The sequence below is a fragment of the Apteryx mantelli genome, chromosome 5 (genome assembly GCF_036417845.1).
Source record: "Apteryx mantelli isolate bAptMan1 chromosome 5, bAptMan1.hap1, whole genome shotgun sequence".
Lineage (NCBI taxonomy): Eukaryota > Metazoa > Chordata > Aves > Apterygiformes > Apterygidae > Apteryx > Apteryx mantelli.
In genome coordinates, this window is record NC_089982.1 from 53,569,458 (window position 1) to 53,591,196 (window position 21,739).

General features: G+C 34.7%; 1 protein-coding gene across 11 annotated transcripts in view; it reads right to left on the bottom strand.

Annotated features, from left to right (window-relative positions):
- Positions 1-21,739, bottom strand: part of PCM1 (pericentriolar material 1) — a 43,641-nt gene that overhangs the window by 9,456 nt on the left and 12,446 nt on the right. For 6 of the 11 annotated variants that reach the window (XM_067298000.1, XM_067297998.1, XM_067298004.1 and 3 more), the window contains 24 exons: positions 21,134-21,243; positions 20,470-20,680; positions 19,003-19,204; positions 18,540-18,716; positions 17,630-17,787; positions 17,168-17,382; positions 15,503-15,657; positions 15,295-15,424; positions 13,974-14,108; positions 12,257-12,447; positions 11,543-11,743; positions 10,362-10,584; positions 10,096-10,241; positions 8,627-8,823; positions 7,565-7,742; positions 6,552-6,910; positions 5,852-6,010; positions 4,979-5,035; positions 3,613-3,785; positions 3,400-3,528; positions 2,687-2,807; positions 2,223-2,360; positions 1,828-1,961; positions 289-423 (listed from right to left, as the gene is read on the bottom strand). In XM_067298000.1, coding sequence (XP_067154101.1) covers positions 289-423; positions 1,828-1,961; positions 2,223-2,360; positions 2,687-2,807; positions 3,400-3,528; positions 3,613-3,785; positions 4,979-5,035; positions 5,852-6,010; positions 6,552-6,910; positions 7,565-7,742; positions 8,627-8,823; positions 10,096-10,241; positions 10,362-10,584; positions 11,543-11,743; positions 12,257-12,447; positions 13,974-14,108; positions 15,295-15,424; positions 15,503-15,657; positions 17,168-17,382; positions 17,630-17,787; positions 18,540-18,716; positions 19,003-19,204; positions 20,470-20,680; positions 21,134-21,243 — 4,034 coding nt within the window. The remainder of the gene's footprint in view (positions 1-288; positions 424-1,827; positions 1,962-2,222; positions 2,361-2,686; positions 2,808-3,399; positions 3,529-3,612; positions 3,786-4,978; positions 5,036-5,851; positions 6,011-6,551; positions 6,911-7,564; positions 7,743-8,626; positions 8,824-10,095; positions 10,242-10,361; positions 10,585-11,542; positions 11,744-12,256; positions 12,448-13,973; positions 14,109-15,294; positions 15,425-15,502; positions 15,658-17,167; positions 17,383-17,629; positions 17,788-18,539; positions 18,717-19,002; positions 19,205-20,469; positions 20,681-21,133; positions 21,244-21,739) is intronic. The other 5 variants (XM_067298002.1, XM_067298008.1, XM_067297999.1 and 2 more) reach the window with 2 other exon arrangements.

A 21,739-nucleotide genomic window follows, 5' to 3' on the forward strand; every position in this document is an offset into this window, starting at 1 on the left:
GTGCAAACATGTCCACTTCCAAGGACCAACACATACAGTATGTGAAGCTCAGTATTTTTAAACACACCTCATTATCTGGCAGCAATGGAAGAAAGTTCTGCGCATGGTAAAGCTTTGACTTTAGGAAACAAGGTAATGCTCATTACACCATACCAAAGCTGAAGGAGAAAAGTAGCTACAGCATTGAAGTTGTAAAATACAACTTGAGGGAAGCTAGCTTGCCTGTTGCCAATAACCCAAATTGTAATACAGTGTTGCAAAACAACACTAAAAAAAAAACCTACTAACCTGCAGTATACTGCCAAGTTGCTTATGAAAGAACTTGACAAATTCTTTACTTTCATCATTTTGTTGTGTAAGAGTCAAGACCATACGTCTTACTGATATCAGTAATTGAGAAGAGCATATTTCATCCATGTGTTCCTAAAGGAATATTATAAATTTAATTAGTTACCACTTAAAAAAAGCATTAGCCATTATCTGAAGTATTGGAATGCATTTATAATAATAAAAAAAAAACAACAACACACACACACATCACCTGTGCAATGAAGGAAAAGCACCCCAGGAACAACTCACTTGGGTTCTAACCCACCTCATGAAACAAACTAAGTAGAACACAATTATGGCAGATCTCATACTTATTTAACTACTGATCCTTCAAGGCACACAAAGCTTTGTCTCACTTTTCTAATACATTAGCACATGCCACCTTTTAATGTTTGGACAAGCTAAGAATCTTCATGTGTTGTAGCTGTGTATTCAAATATATTACCAAATATGTTAAGATATCTACAGTTTTAAAGCTTTTCAGAATTGCAAGCAAACGGCAAGTCTTCAGACACCAAAACTGTGGCATGTCAACAATATATACAGTATTTGAAAGTGTCAACAGAATACCTTGTTATACAAACCTAAGCTTATATACTGGGTATGAAAGGGGTACAGGGAGATGACAAACATCTTACAACTTGACCTTTTTTCTTCATTAACCATGCATACAATATGAGGTGTGAATATTTCTCCTCCTAGAAAAAATGCATTTCTCCCCCCCATTCATAGAAGTTCACAAGCTCACATCTGCGTTACAGATATTTGTAAATAGGAAAAAAATAATGCTAAAAATCAACAACATACTGAGCTATTCTTCAAAAATATCTCAAGTTACATACTATGTAACAGTTTTCATTAAAATTATCTCAGCTGTCCTTGCTAAAAGGAAGCAAATATTTCAGAAGTACATTCATTAACATTTTCAAACATTTCTATTTGATTTGGTCAGCTCCAAACAAAGATGCCTCTATGCTTCACAAAGTCTACACTCATTAATTCTATGCAATCTAGATTCACTACTCCTTTCTCCTATTAAATCCTTCTGCTACTGGAAAATTTAACCCTTACTACATCCTCAGCAATATTTGCAATCTAACATACATGGCAGCTGTAGCTAAGATGTGGGTTATCAGTTTTAAATAAAATGGGAACTTGAAAGATATTTGATTGTACTGACATCATAAGAATAAAGGCTTAAAGTTTGCAGAATGTATACCTTTTCATTTACAAACTCATCAAAAAATCAAATCCAGTATTTTGGTCCTACCTTTCAAGGACAGAAATATATCTATGCAGGTACACAAAAGTGTGAGTAAAAAAAGCTTGTTTTAGAATACATTAGACAAAGTATTACATTTGAAAGCTACTTATTACACCTTCAATATGAAAAAGCTATTGCTTTTTCCACTAATTCAGTATAAACATTCTTCTATGCAAGGATGTATATTCTCCTCTTATTCTCCTAGTTCACACTTTACTGAAAAGAGTTCTTACCTTCAGAAAAGGAATGACCTCTTTCATAATTGCTTTAATCTGCCGGTCAAGCTGCTGAGTATCTATACGAGGACATGGAACAGCAGAAACTTCACTTGACTGTGGCCCACAGAGACTTTCACTGGTATTTGGACCTTGTGAGAGAAGGGGGCAGGGAAACATACTCAAGTCATTGATATTTCTTTAATAGTAATGTTAAATTTCAAAATATGAATGTTCTTCTTTCTTTAAAGAAAAACAAAAAAACCCACATTTACTTCACTGTGTTAAGAGCCTATGAAACTTTAAGTTTTCAACATAAATGAAGAGGATAGCAAGTCAGCCAATTAAATGATTCTTGATATTTAGACTGATTATTTTCTAAAACTAAGCAAAATATGTATATATGTGCATACCTTCTAATTTAGCAGCAGAAGCACCCTGAAAATTAGTAGAGCAGCCCTCAGAGTCAAGGGTACTTTCAGCTTCAATTTTCATACGCTCATATTCCCTCATCCTAGCCAAAGCTTGATCTAAGTGAATCACTGTGTTGCCTATATTTAGAATAAAAATATCTTTTAATCTAAATAAAAATTTTAAAATGAGTAAGACAAGTAAACAATAATAACAATGTATTCATAGCCACAGGTTTTGAAATTTAAAACATTAAAACTCGACTAGAATTCCATTTATTACACACTTTGACCAAGTCAAAGTGTTGCAGAAGTGGCTAATTGCTCCAAGTGTTATATTACAGAACATGTGGTCACACACTGAAATCAAAGCCTAGCATACTATTTAAGTGTAGCCAGTTGCTGGTATTTTAGAAGAGAAAGTGAGGGAGCAATACTTACAATATTATAAATTACATCATTCTTACCAAGGTCATCAGTGGCAAAAGGTTCAAAATTTGAAGATGTAGACATGGTACTCCCATTATCTGCATCATTTTGTTCATAATTTTGACATGCTCCTGTAGGTAAGTTCTTCTCAAAAGTTTCCTAAAAAACCCGAACAATTGCATATAATGCGGGAATGCACCATCCTCTCACAGACATGTCAACAAGCCAACAATTCTGTTCAGCCACATACTGTGGTTTCCAGCCTTGTCCCCATGCTGCCTGACTGCAGAACAATCTTACTTTCAGGATGTAAACCAACCAGGCGATTCTATCATCATTTTTTTCAAATACTTCAACTATAAATACATACAAAAGTGTGCAGAGGCATCAGTGATCTCTTAAATGAAAAACAGCAAGAATTCCTTGGGAATCTGGTGATGAGTACATGCCCTGACCTTACTCACAGGAAGATTTTGGCTATTTTTGAATAACAGTTTTAGATTTATGCCCTTTCTACTGTTTTCCAAGTTCTGTTCTTACCTTGTCACCGATTTCCAGTGTAAAGAATCCTGTAACGTTTAATTATTTTTGAAGAAAGATGTTCTTACATGCTTTCAGAAAAGTCTCTGTAAGCTAATATGGATTTCAGAAAAATTCAATCACTAGTGCAAATAGTTCAGTGCATGCATATACACCAAAAAATAGAAGCTGACACAGTAAACTAGTTTCTGAATTTGAAATAAAAACCTACATCATCTGTAGAAGCAAGGCTTTCACTGGGAGTGAGTTCAGAATTTGATGCCATCCATGTGGCAGAATTCAGTGATTTTGCGCATTTCCGTTTTTCACGAGTCTCAGATAAATGCCTGGTCACTATATCCTGGAAAAGATAGTAAACCTACACTGTAAAAAAGAATCAAAGATTTGTTTGATTCATATACAAGATTCTAATTTTTGCACATACCTGCAACGCATACAGTGCCCTTTGCCTTAGGTAATCTGTATTTAGCAGCTGAAGCTCATGGAAAAGTTCAATGAGAAAATGAGGACGAGACTCATTTTGAGAAATAAGAGTAGCTACTTCAGAATAAATTGTGTCCCGCAAAGCTTCAAACATAGAAAAATCGCTACCAGTTTCTGTAGGAAAAGGAAAGAAGCCAGTGAGTACTTAAGTCCTTAACATGCACCTAGTTGAAAAAGAACTGCCTATTGCATATGCAAATTGAACCTCAATCAGTGTAGATTCTATTATATTAGCTGCAGTTTTAAAGTTTACTTATTTCCTGAAGGCAACAAAAATTTAAACATACTTAATTCTTTACACAAACAAAACAAAACATCAAGCATTCATATGAGTCAGGGTTTTTTTTCTTACAGTTCTGAAGGACATCTTTAAAAAGCATTATTTATTAAAGAGAATACTGCACACTTCAGAACGTTACTTTCAGAGCAGATATTCAGCATTAATGAATACTGAATGCTTCAGACAAGATGGCCAAAGGTCTCAAGCCTATATACTACAAATATTTCATACTTTTGCAACACAAGCAAGACAAAGAATAGAAGTTCTAGACTGAAATCAAGAAAGCCACTCCTCCACACACACCCGCCACAAACATAAATCTACATTCTCATACACACAAACCTGTTACCCTTAAGCTCAGTATATATATATAAGGAGACAACGTGATGCTTAATAAGTCTCCTTCCCTTTGAAAATTAAGGATTACACCCATGTCAAAACAGTTTAATTATTATATACACACTTTGGCAAGTGTTGAATGGAAAAAAGTTAAATTTGAAAAACTCAGTTTAGCCTAATGTAAGCATACTTGTTAGTTATGAAGTTGTAAGCAATACAGCAAATGTTAATTTGCAATTTGATTATCTGCAGTTATTAGTTCAAAATTTTTAAACAGATGCAAGCTTTGTCAACCCATAAAAAGCTACCAGAAATCGCTCCTCTTGCCACAATTACTAAAATGTAACAATAGCTTTTAAATATCCCTAAAATGCCTACTGAAACTAGTTTTATTTTGGTGTACAGTCTACATGGGTATCTTCTATTCGTTATTGCAATTAACAAGGAACATGATCAACATGTTATCCACAATTGCAGTTCAAAGCAGTTTGCATTGCTGCATATAATGCAAATTACAAATAACTTCTCTTGCTTTGTTTATAGAGAAGGTACTGCAATAGTACTAGTTAGTATGTGGTAAGCTAATTCATTGGACTCCTGAGAAACAGTCTGAGTTACAGGACCAAAGCAAAGAGGAAAAGAAAGTAAGTAATAGGACACTATTGAAGCTAAGCAGTGAATGCATTACCTGGCACTTCAGTGCATGCATTTCTGTTAGACTGCTGCAGAATTCTCCTAGCATGCGCTGTAGGAAAGTGGGGATAGACAGTGATAAACACAAAAACGTGCACCAGAAATAAAGACAGGGTCTATACAAAACAGCAGGAGGAAAACTGCTTAATCATCCAAACGACATCAAAGCTGCTTATTGTGAGAACTTAACTGGTAGAATTTTGATACAAACACCAGTAAATACAGCTTTTAGTGTGGACATAACTATACTGACAGAGCTGTACATCATGCTACAATGACTAAATTATCTGCATCTTTCAAACAAAAAGGTACCAGCAGAACCTAATGACGCAGAAGAGACTATTTTTATGATCTAGATGCAAGAAAAGCAGTGCAGATGGTAAAAACGTAAGGGTTTTCTATACGATGTCATAAGATTTAACAGAGCTCCTTTAAGTGTGAACAGAAAGAAAACATGCATGCAGTACAAGTTGTAGTTCAAATGTTGGAATTTAACAGCACTAAATGCTAAACAAAGTTTGATTTGTTGCACAGTTACCCTTTTCCATAAATCGATGAACAAGTGAGATCTTTGGTTGGCTAGGTTGTTCTTTGTTATACTGTAATAGTTTCAGTTTCTAAATTATTTTAATCAAGTATCTAATCTACAGAAAACACTGAACAGCAATCAACAGCCAATAATTAGTTTTTAATGTTTATAGCACCCTTAGGAAATAAAAGTAAAACCTGCATCATAAAATAATGTGTTCTGTCTTGTCATAATACACTGCTTTTAAATAGTATACTGGCAACTAACTGTGGAGGTCCTTTACACAAAGAAATCCACATAACAAAAAAATAGTTACTGAAATTCAGAAAAAAAAAATACCTGAAGACATTTCTGTAGATCTACTGTATTTAATTATTTTTTCCAACTGTTCTCGATTTCTTTTGCTGAACACCTTTGTGTGAACAACCTCTTCCGAGTGTTTGCTTTTACTGCTTTTGCAGGGTTTGCACATACTAGAAGCACTTGCACTTTCATAACCTTATGGGAGAGAGAAAGGGTTAGGGTTCAGGGGCCACCTCAAAGATGCAAAACATCAATGATGTTTCCTAGCCAAAAATTTCCCTCTGTACACTGATGCCATATGGCATCATTAAATCCTCAGTGACTGCAACAGTATCATGCATGCTAGCTAGTCCTGTCCCTCTCTCCCCAGTCAGCCACTATATTAAGCTAATTCTATATTTTACTGAAACATATCCTTCAGTAAGTCATCCAATTTCAACAGGAAGACATAATGAAAAGATTCTCTTGGCAGTTTGTTCCATGTCTTAACAAATCTGCATCCACTATCCATTCAATCATGATGCCCAAATCATTTACACTTTTTTTTTTTAAACACTGTAATACTCAAAAAAATTTGTGTACTTGTGTTAGGTGAAATGAATTCACACTTCAATGAAAAGTTCTTGAAATAAAAGTTATTGTTAAAGGTACCATTTATGGGGAGTAAGTTCTCCAGAACAAAAATTGTAATTAAAGTTGAGTTTGCCCCGGCATCTAAAATTACTTTAGAACCTACCAGTACTTTTAATTCTGCCTTTTAGTTGAGAAGAACTCTTCCTCTTATTCTTCGATTTGGGTGTTTTATCTCTTGATGCCAAGCTTGCTTGAGCTGATGCTTTTCTAGATTTAAATGTTTTTGTCACAGTAGTTGGGTCTACTGGATCAGGCATGCTACTAAAACTCTCCAAAGACTCCTCATCAAACTCTCTTCTCCTGCTCATATCAGACTGATTTTTATGACTAGAAGCAGTGTTTTGTACTGAAACTGCAAAACCTGCTTTCAGGTAAGACTGATCATCTTTTTTTCCTTCCTGGCTGTCATTAAGCCAAACTGATCTGTTTTCCATTTCCTCTTCAGGTTGTCTATGACTCCTTCTGCGAGAAATACAGAAATAACACAATATATTATAACCTAGTCTCTTGGGTAGAAACAGTGAGCGTTACCAGGCAAGTAAATAGCTTCATCCATAATGCAAGCCATCTGCCCTAGTTATTTAATGATCAAATGAACACTGACACCAAAAACAGAGAAACCTTCCGAATGGAAACTGAAGGCATCTGAAGAAATTCACATTACTCACTGATTTCAACCTGAACATATTTATGTACCTATTATTGTACTTAAACAGCATTATAGGACAGAACACTCCTAAAACAATGCATTCTTCATTAGAATCTACCGTAGCACAAGAACAAACATTCTCTAGACATGACAGCTCAGCTTCAAAAAAGTGAAAAACATCTTCCTCCAATTATAAATTCTATCATAAAATCACTCAAGCTCTACATTCAACCTTAAATTTTTATGAAAGGACATTTGAGTTAACATACAGAAAAGTGTATGCTTCAAATGGTTAAAAAAAATTACAAAATCCATGAAACTGCAGAATTAAAGCTCATCTTGGAATTCAATTATTTACCTTAAAGATAAAAATCCCTGTAAGAATGATGAACTCCCCAGCCTTCTCCAAAAACAGGAAAAATGAGCAAAGAGTCAATAAAAAAAAGTTGCACTGTGACATTAAATACCTTTGTTTTACTGCACCATTAGAGGAACTGCTTTCAAAAGGTTTGGGGAATGCCATGTACTCAGTTTTCCCAGAAGCATTATGATTTACAGGATGTTGCTGCTGCTGCTCACTGTGTGAGGAAATGTTGTGTGCAAAATCTCCAAAACCAGAAGGAAACACTGAATTGTAGTTAATACCTACAAAGTAAATGAGAGAATCAGAAGGTATTGCCTCATTTGCCTCATTGTGGCACCACAAAATTTTGAAAAAAAATGAAGAAATGGAGGGAAAATTATCAAAAAACGGTTGCCATCTTGAAAGTGCTGCAATAATGAGAATTTATCTGAAACATGGGTTTCAGAAAAATCACTGGCTACTACGCATGCCACTGCAATTCAATCAGAGGACAGAAGAAAGTATTTCTTGAAATCCCAATAAAAACCTCTTACAAGTAAAGGTAAAAACACACACAGTTTTTCCTGCATGAAGATTTTATCAGTACTTCAACTACAATGAAACTGCCAAGAAAATTCCAACAGAACAAGTATTCATACAGCCACAGATGACATAACACTTAAATTTTAGAATCTTTACAGCAGCAAGAAACTGAATATAAATAGTCCTCTGTACAGCTCCTGTATAATTTAAAACATTCTAAAAGAGAAGACCTGAGAATCTGAAAGCTATAAGCTATGTCTATGCTGATTTCCCAGTTTCCCTGAAAAGGCTGAAATATGTTATTGTTTAAGACAACTTTAACAAGGAATCATATTCTCTTAAGGATACAATAAAACCTACAAATTTTTCCATTTCAAATTCAACAGTAAAAGTAGATTTGGTATAATACAAGTTTGGTAATGAGATTAGGAACATTGTATCCAAGTCAACAGTTACTCTATAGCTCTAGTAAGAACAAAAATTAGTAACACATTGCTATTTGCAGGTATTTCAAAACTTCAGCATTTGTTTTGGTTTAAGAAATGAAGTAGAGGAAAAAAATCACTAAGTCCCACTAACATTAAGCCACTTAACAGAAATTTTTGAAATTTGTATCACTTTTCACACTTGTACTAACACTTACCTGGAGCAAAGGAAGAAAAATTAGTAAACCCTGGTATGTTAAGCAGGTTCACAGGTTGTGGAGGAAAGCTGAAGGGACAAAAAACAGTAGGAGATGGAGGTGGTGGTGCACTACTGCCTCTCTCCTTTTTTGATGGCTTCTCTTGACACTGCTGCTCTTCTTGCTGGTGCATAAGATCATTCAACATTTGCTTCAACCTTGAAAACAAGGAGAAATAAGCACCCAGGGTGGGGGTGGAGGCAGAACTGCCTCAAAACTTAAAGTGACACAAGAAAACAACTTAATAGAAATAAGATAAACAGGAGAATATTGGCACCATGGAAAGACAACAGCATGCTAGAAAACAATCTCATTAACATAGAGCTTAACCGTATTAACGTGAAATGTTTATGAACTGAAATTTTGACTCAACAGTAAGTCTAATATTAGACTTAGTTAGTCAGTCAATCAAGGTACTCACAGCGGCTATGACACACTAAAGGAAAGCTGTGAATAATTTAATTTAGTAATCTGAGATTCCACCTGCCCCAGGTAAACATCACAAGTTAAGATGCACAAGCTAAGTTTTCAGTTGCTGTGTGTAAACAACTGCTTCTTGAATCAGCTAGTCAAAAAAAAAAGAAAAAAAAAAGAACTCCACAGGACAGGAAGCAATTCTTATATAATCCTAAGTGACAAACAGGAACAGTTTTAAGATCAACTTAAAAAAACAGCAGCTTAAAAAGGAAAATTCAGTAGGAACAACCTCAGATGCAAGATATTTGCAAGTGGCATAAAAATTGCTTTAAAACAGAAGATGTCAATAACTATATAATATTTACCAAAGGACAAAACAGGGATAAAAAGCTTGAACTTACAAACAATGCATTGACTATTAAAAATATATACATATATAAATAATGTACTTTCTACCTTCTAAACTATAATCTATATATAATATATAGAGAGATTTATATATTTTATATATATTAAATAGTTCAGAAGGTAGAAAGTACATCCAATGGAGGATGGGTAAGCGTAAATTCTTACTAACTAACAAGACTAAGAAAGGACAAAGAATTTTTCCACCATCTTTCCATAATCATTGCAATCAGGAATCTTGCCAGGTAGTCAGGCAAATAATAAAGGCACAAAAGCAGTATTCAAGGAAGGCAAGTCTATACCAAAAAAGTCACATGAAACTATATGAAGAGCCTTTTGGTAGACATCCCAACACTTGGCTCTCTTTACTCAAGACCAAGAAACTTTCTGAAAGGTTTCAAAGTGGTAATTGATTTAAAAAAAAAAAAAAAAAAGGGGGGGAGGAAGAGGGAAAGCTCCCCAAGGTTGTATAGAATTCCAAGTTCAAAACCAACCCAGAAGTTTAGTAGAACATTTAACCACTAGCTAATCTATCATTCGTGTAACCATGTTCTCTGTTACTGAAACATTTCAAATTACACAATCTAATATTAATACAGACAACAAACCTCTGAACGTTATTCTGCTGCCAAGTCAGCTGAGTATAACACTGGTTTAATTGATGCATAATGAGATGTACTTGTGGAGATGCAACATTACTGGGCATCATACTGTAAGGGCCTGTAAGCAAAGTCTGTAGTAGACAAGACAGGGTCTGTAAAAAGAAAATACATGCCGATGACCCAACCACAAAAAAAAAAAGTTCTTGCTGGAAAGATTTAGAATAAAAAAAGACAAAGGTAGTAAACAAAAAATAACTGTTCTTCATATCTACCTGCTGATCCTGCATCAAAGTTTGACAAATGCTGACACTAAGTTCAAGTTGTTTCTTCAACTGGTTGATCTGCTCTTGCCATTGTTCCTTTTCCTCCACATATGAAAGTTCAGACACCCACCGAAGGTTTTCTTGCCGTCGCATACTAATGTTTTGCTGTTGCCTCGTCTTAGACAGTGGACGGTAATTTCCATCTGCTGAAAGAGGACGGCAATTCTTCCACCTGGGGGAAAATAAAAAAGAAGAACAAGGACAAAAGCTAACATTTTAAACTTTCAGTCTTATGATCTTTCAATTATTTAAACGACATTTCAGTTAAATGTCAACAACTCACTTGGCTCAGGCCATTTCAGTGTACTAGCCAACCACCAACATGAGTTTGTCAACCCAACAATATCCTGAAAAAAAAAGAAACTAACAAATACACCCATTTTTAAAAAAGAACTGGTAAAGATGCTTCTGGCTCTTGTTCTCAGGATTGCCCAATACTGATTTTTGATATGTACTCAATGAAAGCCATCAACACAATACAATGAAAATTAATGGACAAAGGAACTGAAGACCACATACATTAGTATCCACTAAAATAATTTTGGGTATCAAAAAAATGGAGATAATTGAGAGAATATATATTACTTTTAACATGGCATCTTGCTAAGTCACACAAAGATCAATAAGGAAATCAATCAGGTAAGCAAGAGTTAAAATATGTATGTTAATTAAAAAAATAACTAAAAAGAAGTATTTTTCAATGCTGTCAAAGCCAACAAATGCAGAGCAAAAATTTCAGGGTTAGTCTTTAATTCTCCGAATTACTGATTAACAAAAACAAAACAAAACTGCTCAACATTATGGCAAAAACTTCTGACAAGTCATCTTCTGCTAAGCCGACTAAAACAACGTGGGAACATAAGGAGCTACGATAACCCAACCACAGAGCTCAATGGCAAACAACATTTAATGTGGCTGAAAACAGAAGAAAATCTAGATTAGTTACACACATCTAGATTAGTTACACACAGGTACAGAGACTGACAAGAAAGCGCTACTGGACACAGCTCACTAGCAAGCAGAAAGAAATCTCATTCTGCTGTAACAGTTTTCTACTTAACACAATGCTTCTTCCTCCACCCCCTTCAAATTTACTGACTGGCATCAGGCCAAGTAGTAATGCAACTAACCTATCCTTGTTTTCTTTAACACAAAATGTACTTTCTGGTATGTAGTTATTGGGATAAATAGAGAAACTGTCATTAGAAATTGATCCTTCATCTTCTTCCTCTTCTTCTGCCTGACCAAGTCCATCAGAGAGATAACCATCTTCAACTCCATCCTCCTCATCCAGTGCACACTGGGTAGAACCTCCCCAGGTTGCCATTGTCCTAGTGAACATTTAAGACAAAAAGGGGTGTTTAAAGGGGTGCGACAGTTCTTTTTATTTTTAAATCAGAATACTAAACAATCAGCCTATCTTCAATTAATCAAGCTGCACCAAAACCAGCAGCTTGATTAACATCATCTCACCAATGCAAAAATGAAACTGGTATATTTCTGATAGCAGGACAGTTAATTTTCAATAAGTCTTTTCTTTATTACCTTACTATTGTTATAAATGCTGTAGAGATGAGGGAACAATAGTCTGCTTTGAACATTTGACCTTTTCCACGCATTCCTTCCTCCTTATATAATTTTCACCATCTACAGAACAGGGAGACTAAATATGTCGGCTAAAACTATACAACTGGCAAACTGTCAATTAACGGTCACTTTAGAAGTTGAGAAACTAATTTACTATTATATCTCATCTCATTCAGTGCTCTTATGAAAACAGGAAAATGCTCTAAGACTAACATTGTACTAAACACAGAAGCACCCACAGTGACTCATGTTCTTACTTTTCTGTCCTACTCTGCTGTGGAGTACACTGAGCATCTGATCCCTCGCTTTTAACAGATGCAGCAACAGTAGATATTGTTTCTGCCAGCTCTCTCCTCCTCTGATGTTCAGCCATTAAAGCTTCAAGCTGCTTTCTTCTCTGTCGCAACTCTTCTCTTAAAATCTCATGTCTTCTCATCTCCGACCATAACTATTTGCAGTAGAATGGAAAGTATTAGAGTATAAAGAAAAAATCTGAACTAATACATGGTAAAGTTTCAACATTTGATACCACATTGATAAATTTTTGTTCAGGCATTGGTATCATACTGTAATTGAAGCCACACTGCAGCAAGCCGTAAATACACACAGTATTTGGTATCTATCCCAAATAATTTAAGATCTAAGCAATTACAGGACAGAAGTTTTTATATGAAAAGGAATGCATGTTTCACTCAACACTATTTATTAAACATCTTATGCATTATTAGTCAGCTCTAAGTAGCAAGACAGAATATTCTCTGGAGAAATCTGGAAACAGTGCAAACTGCTTCACTGATAACGAAGTACAGGATACAAGAAAAAAAGGCAAGCATTTCTGCAATCTGCAGAAACTTCAGATTGCAGTATATGTTTGTACAGACTTAAGGAAGCCATGGGTTACAAAGAAGAGCACCTAAACGGAAAGAGATAAGCAGGAAGAGTCCTTATCTACTTTAAACACAGTGAAAGCACAAATGGTAAGATACTTTTTACAACAGCGTAAGAGGTGCAACATAATAGCATAACACATAACAGGAATTGTATAAGTGAACCAGACGGGAAAATGCAGATGTTAAAGAAAAGACAAGCGACAATGTACTGAAGCATGAAGTTAAGTGAACTAGTTGGTGGTGATGCAGCTAAGAAGCTTTCCAACAAAAAACCAATATCCACATTTTGATAATTAATAATCCAAGCTGTTTCTAGAATGTTATCAATATGCATCAGCACATTTATTTTAGAGACAATTTATTTTTAGCAGAAAAAAATTCAGATAATTTATCCTATAATGCTTATTTGAAGAAGCCAAAGTTCTGAAATCCTCTTCTGTGAAAAGAAAGATTTGGCTTTTAATGACAATAATAGAGGCATTGGGCAATCAGCCTCACCAAAGCTACAACACAGAATTTTAGAGAATGCTGACGCAGCTCACAGAGAAAGTTGATTTAAATAAAAATTATTTTCAAATATTTTTGATTTGTTTCTGATGTCTGGTCTAAACAGGAAGCTTTTCTTCACATCTTTTTCCACCTCTATAAATGGTACCATAATTTTCAGAAGGACTAAGTAATATTCAGATCATTACTTAAAACTTGTGAATTTGGGGGAAAAACGAGGAAAGGAAGATACATAAAAGTCATCTATATAAAGAACATATACTACATTTCAAATAATGCTATCATTTTCTTTATGGATAATTTGCCTCCAGAATGCAGTCAAATGTCTACTGTACAAATTCAAAATTCATTTAGCTTTCACATTTGACAACAACTTCTGTTTTTGGGCACAGCATTCTTGCCAGTTCAGCTCAATATTTCTTCCCAGAAATAAAACAAAAATTATACACATTATGTTGAAATGGCTACTATTCCACTCCCCCTAAAAGCACTTTTTTTTAGTATTTTGTAAGTTATCTAGAACTTTTTTCCTCTGTAAGCCTTTTCTAAGTCACAGAAAATCTCAAGTATGAAATACCTCATGGCCGACTGGTACAGATTCATCAAGTTCAAGTAAAGGCTTGGCAGCTGCGTTACACTCATTCATGGCTGGAGTTGAAGTTGCTGGTGAAATCTGTCTATTTGCTGGGCAGTTACCAAAACTAGTTGACAACTGAAAGAGAAAGCAGAAAGGCAAAGTAAAGTAGAGTAACTTTCTAAAAACCTATGTACTGTTAATGCCCAACACATTTCAGGCTTCTTGAAACAGCAGAATTAGTATTCAGCAAGAAGGGATTTTCTAATTAATGTTAAATACTTATTTCAGAGCTTAGGCAGGAATCAACAGTGCCTATTTTTATAAGATAGTATTATATAATGCTATAGATGCACACTATTGGCTGTTAACAGCTCACTTCATAATATAAATTTGCCTTCAAAGACTACAAAGAACAATACTGCACAGCACTGTCATTCTGAATACAAAGTGTTTGTCATGCTTACAAGACATGATACTGTTTTGAAAGACCAAACCCTGAAGAAGTTTTCTTAGATAAGTCACTGACAATACAAGGTTCACGAGTAACAGAGGAAAAAGCAGAAAAAAAGAAAAGAAAAGCCTTTTTGTGCCATTAAGCAAAGGACTACTGAAGGGCAGCATTAAAAGAAAAAAAAAAAGTAAGAGAGTGAGTGAGTGTGTGGGTGTGGGTGAGAGAGTGAGAGTGAGAGAGAGAGAGAGAGAGAGAGAAAGAGTTTCTCTTAAGTGTAACATTTTATTTTATAATGACATTTTCCATAATCATGCTATCAGTACAATTTTGAAGAAACAGCCTTTGGATGAGAGCACATTCTGAAAAATATGTCTAGATAGTTATAAGGCAAATAACCAGGATCTTTCAAGCTAGCATGTTACTCAACAAGATCCTCAAATGCATATTTCTGGAAAGAAATCCAGATAGCCAATGATTAATATCAAGAGTTTAAATGCAATGACTACAGATATAGACAAAAAAATTTCCAAGCTAAAAATAAGACAGACAGTTCTCCATCCTTGAAGAGTTTAAACCAAGACCATGCGACTTCTGAGGACATACTACACTAGAACTATGAGCTTGGTACAGAAATCTTCGAGCAAAGACTTGGAGAGGAACACAGACTAGATAATCAGAGTTCTTGTCCAGCCTTAGAAATCCAGCATCTTACAATATGTAAGATAAGAATTACCAACTGTACATTTTAAACATCAATTTTTATACTTAAACAAAAACAACAAAAAAATAGCCAAAAACAACTGGTATGAAAGATACTTGATGTCCTACTGCTCAACAGCTTAAGGCAGCAAAGAAATACATTCTACCTACTTGAAGGTCAGGACAAGCTTTCTGTAATGCCTGAATTTTTTCCTGAATTTCAATCAGTTTTCTTCTTTCTTCTTGTAACTGTTTAAGTTCCCGTTGCTGCTGCTGTAGCTTAGCTTCATAAAACTTCTCTCTGTAAAAGTTATTTGCGTATTACCTGGCAAGAAGTTTCATAAAGTCATGATTTTAATATCCTTGAATAAAAGCATACCTTGTTTTTTCATTCAGTCCTACATCTTTTTGTAGCTTGCTGGTACCAGCTCGGGCATTGTTTGGTTGTTGCTTTGTCTCCTCCATGTTGCCCAAAAACAAGTCACCCATATTAGATGCGTCGGCAATTGATGCTTGAGGTTCCAGATCATCATCCTGAAAAGAAGGGCAGTCAGAATATTCTCAGATTGGTACACAGAACTTAACCAGTTTAGTTTCTCAAATTAAAATCATTTTTCAAAACTACACAGTCTGAAGAGCTTTATCTTTAGTTCAGATTATAAGGCAAGAAGTCATCATGAGATTAATTTGAAGTTAGAGAGTTTACCCTATTGAAAATTCCAGTATAAACAAATAACTTCTCTCTCATTCTGGGAGCATGAACCACTTAAACTATTTTATACCTATAACTGAATGGATAGAAACAGAAGCATGACAAAAAAGAAAGGAGGAAGAGAAAAGAAAAGCGGAATAGAATGAGACTATAAGGTGAGCAACAAGACTGTTTAGTTACTGTAGTCATGGAAGTTAAAAAAAAACATTAACAGCTTAAAATAGAAACAAAACTACTCTTGAAAGTCAAGTTAAGTTTAAGACAGTCTTCCACATGGTTCCATACTACACTTTTCTTGGTTTTGGTGGTTTTATATTTTAAATTCTCCACTTAATCTGAAAACATTAAAGCTGTAGCTGCTGCTTGTGTCGTTTTCCCAAACGATCTTTTTTAATATAGAACCCCCTGAAGGGGAGAGACCATCATCAGTGGGGATGTATGGCAGAGCTATATATACCCACAGAACTACTACTGATTATGTAAAGCCACTAACCTAGTAAATGTGAACGAAGATGGAAGACATACCATGAATTGAAGGAAATAAAAAAGAGCATTTGCATCATCTCTATTTTTTCATTTATAATATTGTACAGATAGCATCTTCACAGTGATCCTACGTATCAAGTCTGACCCAGATGCCAAGAAATTTTTGATAGTAGTATAATTGTGAAGTAACTATATAGTGCTTATACTGTAGCTACTACCCAAGCACACATTTTAATTGAGATTGATTTGAGAGTTCTTGCATACGAACTTTTCATTTCTGTGGTATCCATATGTACTCAACATGCAGACACTAAATTACACAGATGCTTTCTGTGAGGACATCAAATTCAAGAAAAGATGTTATTTAGAAACATCATGAAAACTAGTGTGAGACATTCTAAATAAAAAACACTGTCAGTTCATAGCTGGCCCTCAAGAATCTTATGGAAAACTTAAAAACTATTTTCTTCACTGATGGAAACAAACATTACAGAACCTAGGTTTCCAAAACTAGAACCGATGAATATTCATTATAAGCAAAAAATAAAAACATAGATCAAGAATGTTTGAAAAATATTAGGCTTATTAGGAAAATATTGGTAATTCAGTGTTGAGTTTAAGTATTAAGGTCATTCTTAAGTCAGTAACCCTTATGAAAATTCAAGATTTGAACTTCAAAAGCATCAGCCTCAACTTCAGACAAATCAAACAGTATCCCCCCTTCCCACTCTTAAAAAGAGCATTTTAAATATTAGATTAAGCAGAGTTTTTCCCCTATTAAAATTTATACATGTAATAATGAATAAATGTTACATTTTTGTACACAGATTTATATTTATAGAATACCTGCACCATAGCAGCAAGGTTTTGTAGTTGTCTAAGTTTCTGTTTTGCAGCTATAAGTCTACTGATCTTCTGCTCAAACTCAGCATCTCCAGCAGCATCCCCCAGGCTGCTTCTGTGGCTAGATACAGAATCTTCACTAGCTCTATCTTCTTCAGCTTCATCATCTTGACCTTGCGGTAGGTCAACACCTTTGTCATCCTCCCTATTATGACAGTCTAGAGGGGAAGAACAAGCAAAAAAAGCAAAAAACAAACAATACCAATGACACACAACACAACTTGCTAAAGTCCATTAATCAATCGTGCCATCTGCAATTATTGGACTTCAGAGAAATATCAGCATAATGTTTAGACTCTTGAACATTTTGCTTGTCAGACACAGTTCTCCCAGATTTTGTGTGGCTATCAGAATTATTAGCATATGCATTAATACTTGAAATTATTATAAGATTTTAGAACATACCTAGAGCTGAAGATATTTTGAGAGTCCTTACATTAGCAGCAGACCGGTTATTTATTTCACAGTCAGTATTAAGATGTCTTCCATCTCTGTTATTAGTTCTGCATTGTATGTTTGAGTTGCTATTCATTTCACTCCAACTACTGATTCCTTGAGGGTTTCTAGGGTAAAATACATTACTGATGTCAACCTTTTAAGAAGCGATACCGACAGAGTCTTACTTCAGCCCTTTTATTTTAAAAATATTTGAACTGGCTGCTATGGAAATGTCTTTTTAATCCTTTATAAAAAACAACACCTTATAAAGTTCCCTTGAAAGTTAGTCCAGACATTCAGAATTTCTCAATATACTCCAATATTTTTCATCACTCAGAAGCAACTATGGATTATTTCCCTGCTAGCTCTACAAACAATATCAATTTACAAAAGGCATTCAAGGTGTATGTCTATGTTACAAAAGCTCTGTATGATTCACAGCAAAATTATAACTCATTTCTGTGCAGTGAAGATCATCAATGCACACAGTGGTCTTGTTAAAAAACTACACCTCAGCACGCTTATCTAAACTGAAATCTCTTTCATTCCAGTTCTCTAGCCTAAACCTGTTAACTTTGTAATGGAGTTCTATACACAGTTCAGTGCTTAAATCTAAAGCACTTAGATTTCAAAGTCCTTTATAATGATTTTCTAAATGTCCAAGGTAATCTACATTTGTTGTACAAATAAATTACCAAGAACAAGACCAAGACTATAACTAACCATCTGTATAAGAAAGCTACTTCAAATTAAAATTTTGGAAAGTTAACATAATCACAGTATTAAGTTACCTCTGGTTGACTGAAATAATTTATTGCTTCAGGAAACCTGTGACAACTTAGCTACAAAAATTTAGGATGACAAAAAATAATATAACCTAATATTTGTAACAGGCTGTGGATCCTCATGTTCAGAATCACTTTCAGATTCTTCTGTTTCTTCCTCTTCCTTAGTGTTTTCATTCACAGCATCCGTCATCATATCAGATGCTTGTTCATAGTAGTGAACTAACTCACGCAGCTCATTCAACCTCTTACGAACTTCATTTAGTTTCCTGAGGAGGAAAAAGAACATGCTATATGTTTTGTTCTATTAATTGCATCTATATAAGTTGAAACGTATATGTCATCTATAATCCCTGAAAACTGTCATTTTCCATGTAAGAACCTTATGCCTGAAGCTCTGAACCCATTTTACTGTCTTAAACCATTTAGTAGAACATAATACTAAATTAAGTAGATTAAAATACAAAGCAGTTCGTTAAGACAGAGAGCTTACTAAAAAAATTAATACTCAAAACCACTAAAGCACGCTACAGAAAAAAATTAAAGAACTTTTACTGGAGCTTTTCGGTTGGGTTTAGATTGTCATCCTCTTCACTCTCATTCTGAGAAGCCAGGCAATCAGGAGGATAGGGAGCAGATGATGCCAAGCTGTTTGATTCACCATTGACAACAGTTACTATGCCTACAGGAGCAGAAGCAGCTGAAGTTGTACTTCTTTGATCAATACCATTCTGAGGAGAACCTGATGCAGGAAAAACTACACAGAAGAAATATATCTGATTAAGAACAGCTTGCAGAAACTCACTTACATGAATGACATTAAAATGTAGCTACAGAAAATACTGCCCACATATAAATCAGCAGGTAATGTCTTTTTCATAAAAAACAAACAAAAAACACACACTTCTGTTTAAGTTTTGTGACATGTAATGCCAAAAGGCAGACAATAAATAGCTAACTTCCATAAACAAGACTTTTGTCAGCTCTTTTGAGCTTTATCAAACTTCAGAAATGGAAATTTTCATGCTGTGAATCTGCCTAAAGAGTTATTTTAGGAGTTTATTTATGGCTGAATTGCTTTTGTTGAAATTTAACATTTCAATGTGACAAAAAAAAAAATCCTGGCAACTTTTCCTGTGCTAAGCTCTTGCACCTATATGCTTTAGAACACAGCCCTGAGATTTGACATAAGTTTGCTTTTTCCAGCTACATGAAATCATATCCAAATGCATGCACATTATATACATGTGTTAACTACAGGTAAGAAGAACAGGGTATAGTAACATAATTGATGGCTGTTAAATCATAGTAAAATAGTAGACCCATCCTAAGGAGTATGCTTCAGGTGTCTCATTTCTTAGTATTAACCAAAGTATTCTAGCAGTAGGGGAAAAAGCTTCACCAGTACAAATACATTTCCAGAAAGAGAAAATGAGAACAGTTGATAGTCCCACATGGAGGCTTTGAGGGAAGGAAAAGTCATCTAAGGAACAGGCCAAAAATCTAGTCTGGACAGACAGCTAAGTTCCTCTGGTCTAGTCTACAATTCAAATGCCTGTGGCTAACAGAAGAGAAAGTCCTTTGACAATGGAAAAGCTGGCCCCACCCTATTGTGGAGCTATTAACACCTGAACTTCAGACTACATAGATATGGATGTACTGTGATAAAATACAGAAAGTTCTCAATTTCAAGTGCTTATGGTATGACCCACAAGTAAGCTTTGTCACAGACAAGCCTTGAAGAAAAACAAACAAAAATTCTAGTCTCACAGCCTCACATCAGCAACTTTAATAGTGATATAAACTAAAGTGCTATCAGAGAAAACATTTGTTATCTGTATCTGTAGAGGAGGAAAGTAAAGTATATATAACTTCTCTGTTAAGGAGGAAACATATATTATTAAAAAAGTTACACAATATTGCCCTAGCACAGCTTTATCATCTGCTATAGTTAGTACTAATTTATCAATCAGTTGCAAGTTACATTCTTAAAAATATACAATTCTGTTTATATTTACTTACAGGAGGAGTTATTTAGATGCTGGTCACGAAGTGTATGAAGTTCTCCTAATAATTTGTCCATTTTTTGCTTTTTACCCTGCAACATTTGCATCTTGTTAAAAAGCTGTGCCTTCTCATCTGACAGATGTTCTGACATTGAAGAATTCCTGCTTTGTGAAATCTCTCTGGTAAGCGAAAGACTTTCTGCTTGCCTTCTATTATCTGGCACAGACTGTGTTTAAAAAGAGTAATTTCATTTTTATTCAGAGTACTGTGAAGTTTTTCTAGTTACCTTCTTCTGAAAGTTAAATAAAACATAAAGAAAAAGAAACCCTCTTCTAGGCCTGCTAGGATCAAGAGCAGAACAAAACTTCTATAAGGGGAAACAGGTGCTGAAAATATTCTGATGATATCCCAATTATATATTGTAATACAGAAATGTTCTCTGTGAAAATCTAGAGAAGTATGAGACTGAAAGTGTGGATCAGTCAACAATAACCATTAGGAACAAACATGCTAAGCCTTCACAGTTTTAAAGAACACTAATTACTCCATGAGCAAATTCATGTAAATAAGTGACACCAACATTTAACTGCACTGTTCAAAAGAGTAAGAAAAATGAACACTGGTGAGACTCTGAAAGAGCCTGTGGAAAAAACTTGTACAGTGCAATGCAAGTACTGACCTGAGAATCATGAAGCTGGTTGTGAAAGCGCTGAATTAAGTCATTTAATTCTTCATTCAGTTCTGATGTAAGACTTACTCCAGAAACACTACCTGTAGTCTCCGTTACAACTGGGGATTTGAAAGAAGGAGGAAAAAAATGGAAATACTTGTTTATGGCAATGAAATGAAGGCTATTAGATGAAAATATTTGGTTTAAGAGCATTAATATATTACAGCTTTTAAAATACAACAGCAATTATTTTGAAATGTTGTGCCCTTCCCACCAACTTTACCCTTGAAAGACTTGTAGCCTTACAAAAAAATTCACCATCAAGTCAATACACAAAATAACTTGTTCTATAGATCTGTTCTTTCTGTGTTTTGCAAAAGGTCAGCACAAAATAAAAATCACCCAGTTGTGGAGGGTTGATGGAAGTGTTTAGCTTATTAAAAACAAACCAAATCGTGGTTACTCAGTAGAGCCAAGCTAAGAACAGTGAATGTAATTTTACTTCCTTAAAAAAATAAATAGGATACCAAGCTTTTATCTTGGTAATCTTTACAGCTGAAAACAGTCTCAGGGTTCTGTCCTTCAAAATTCCTTAGAAGGATACATTAAAACAAG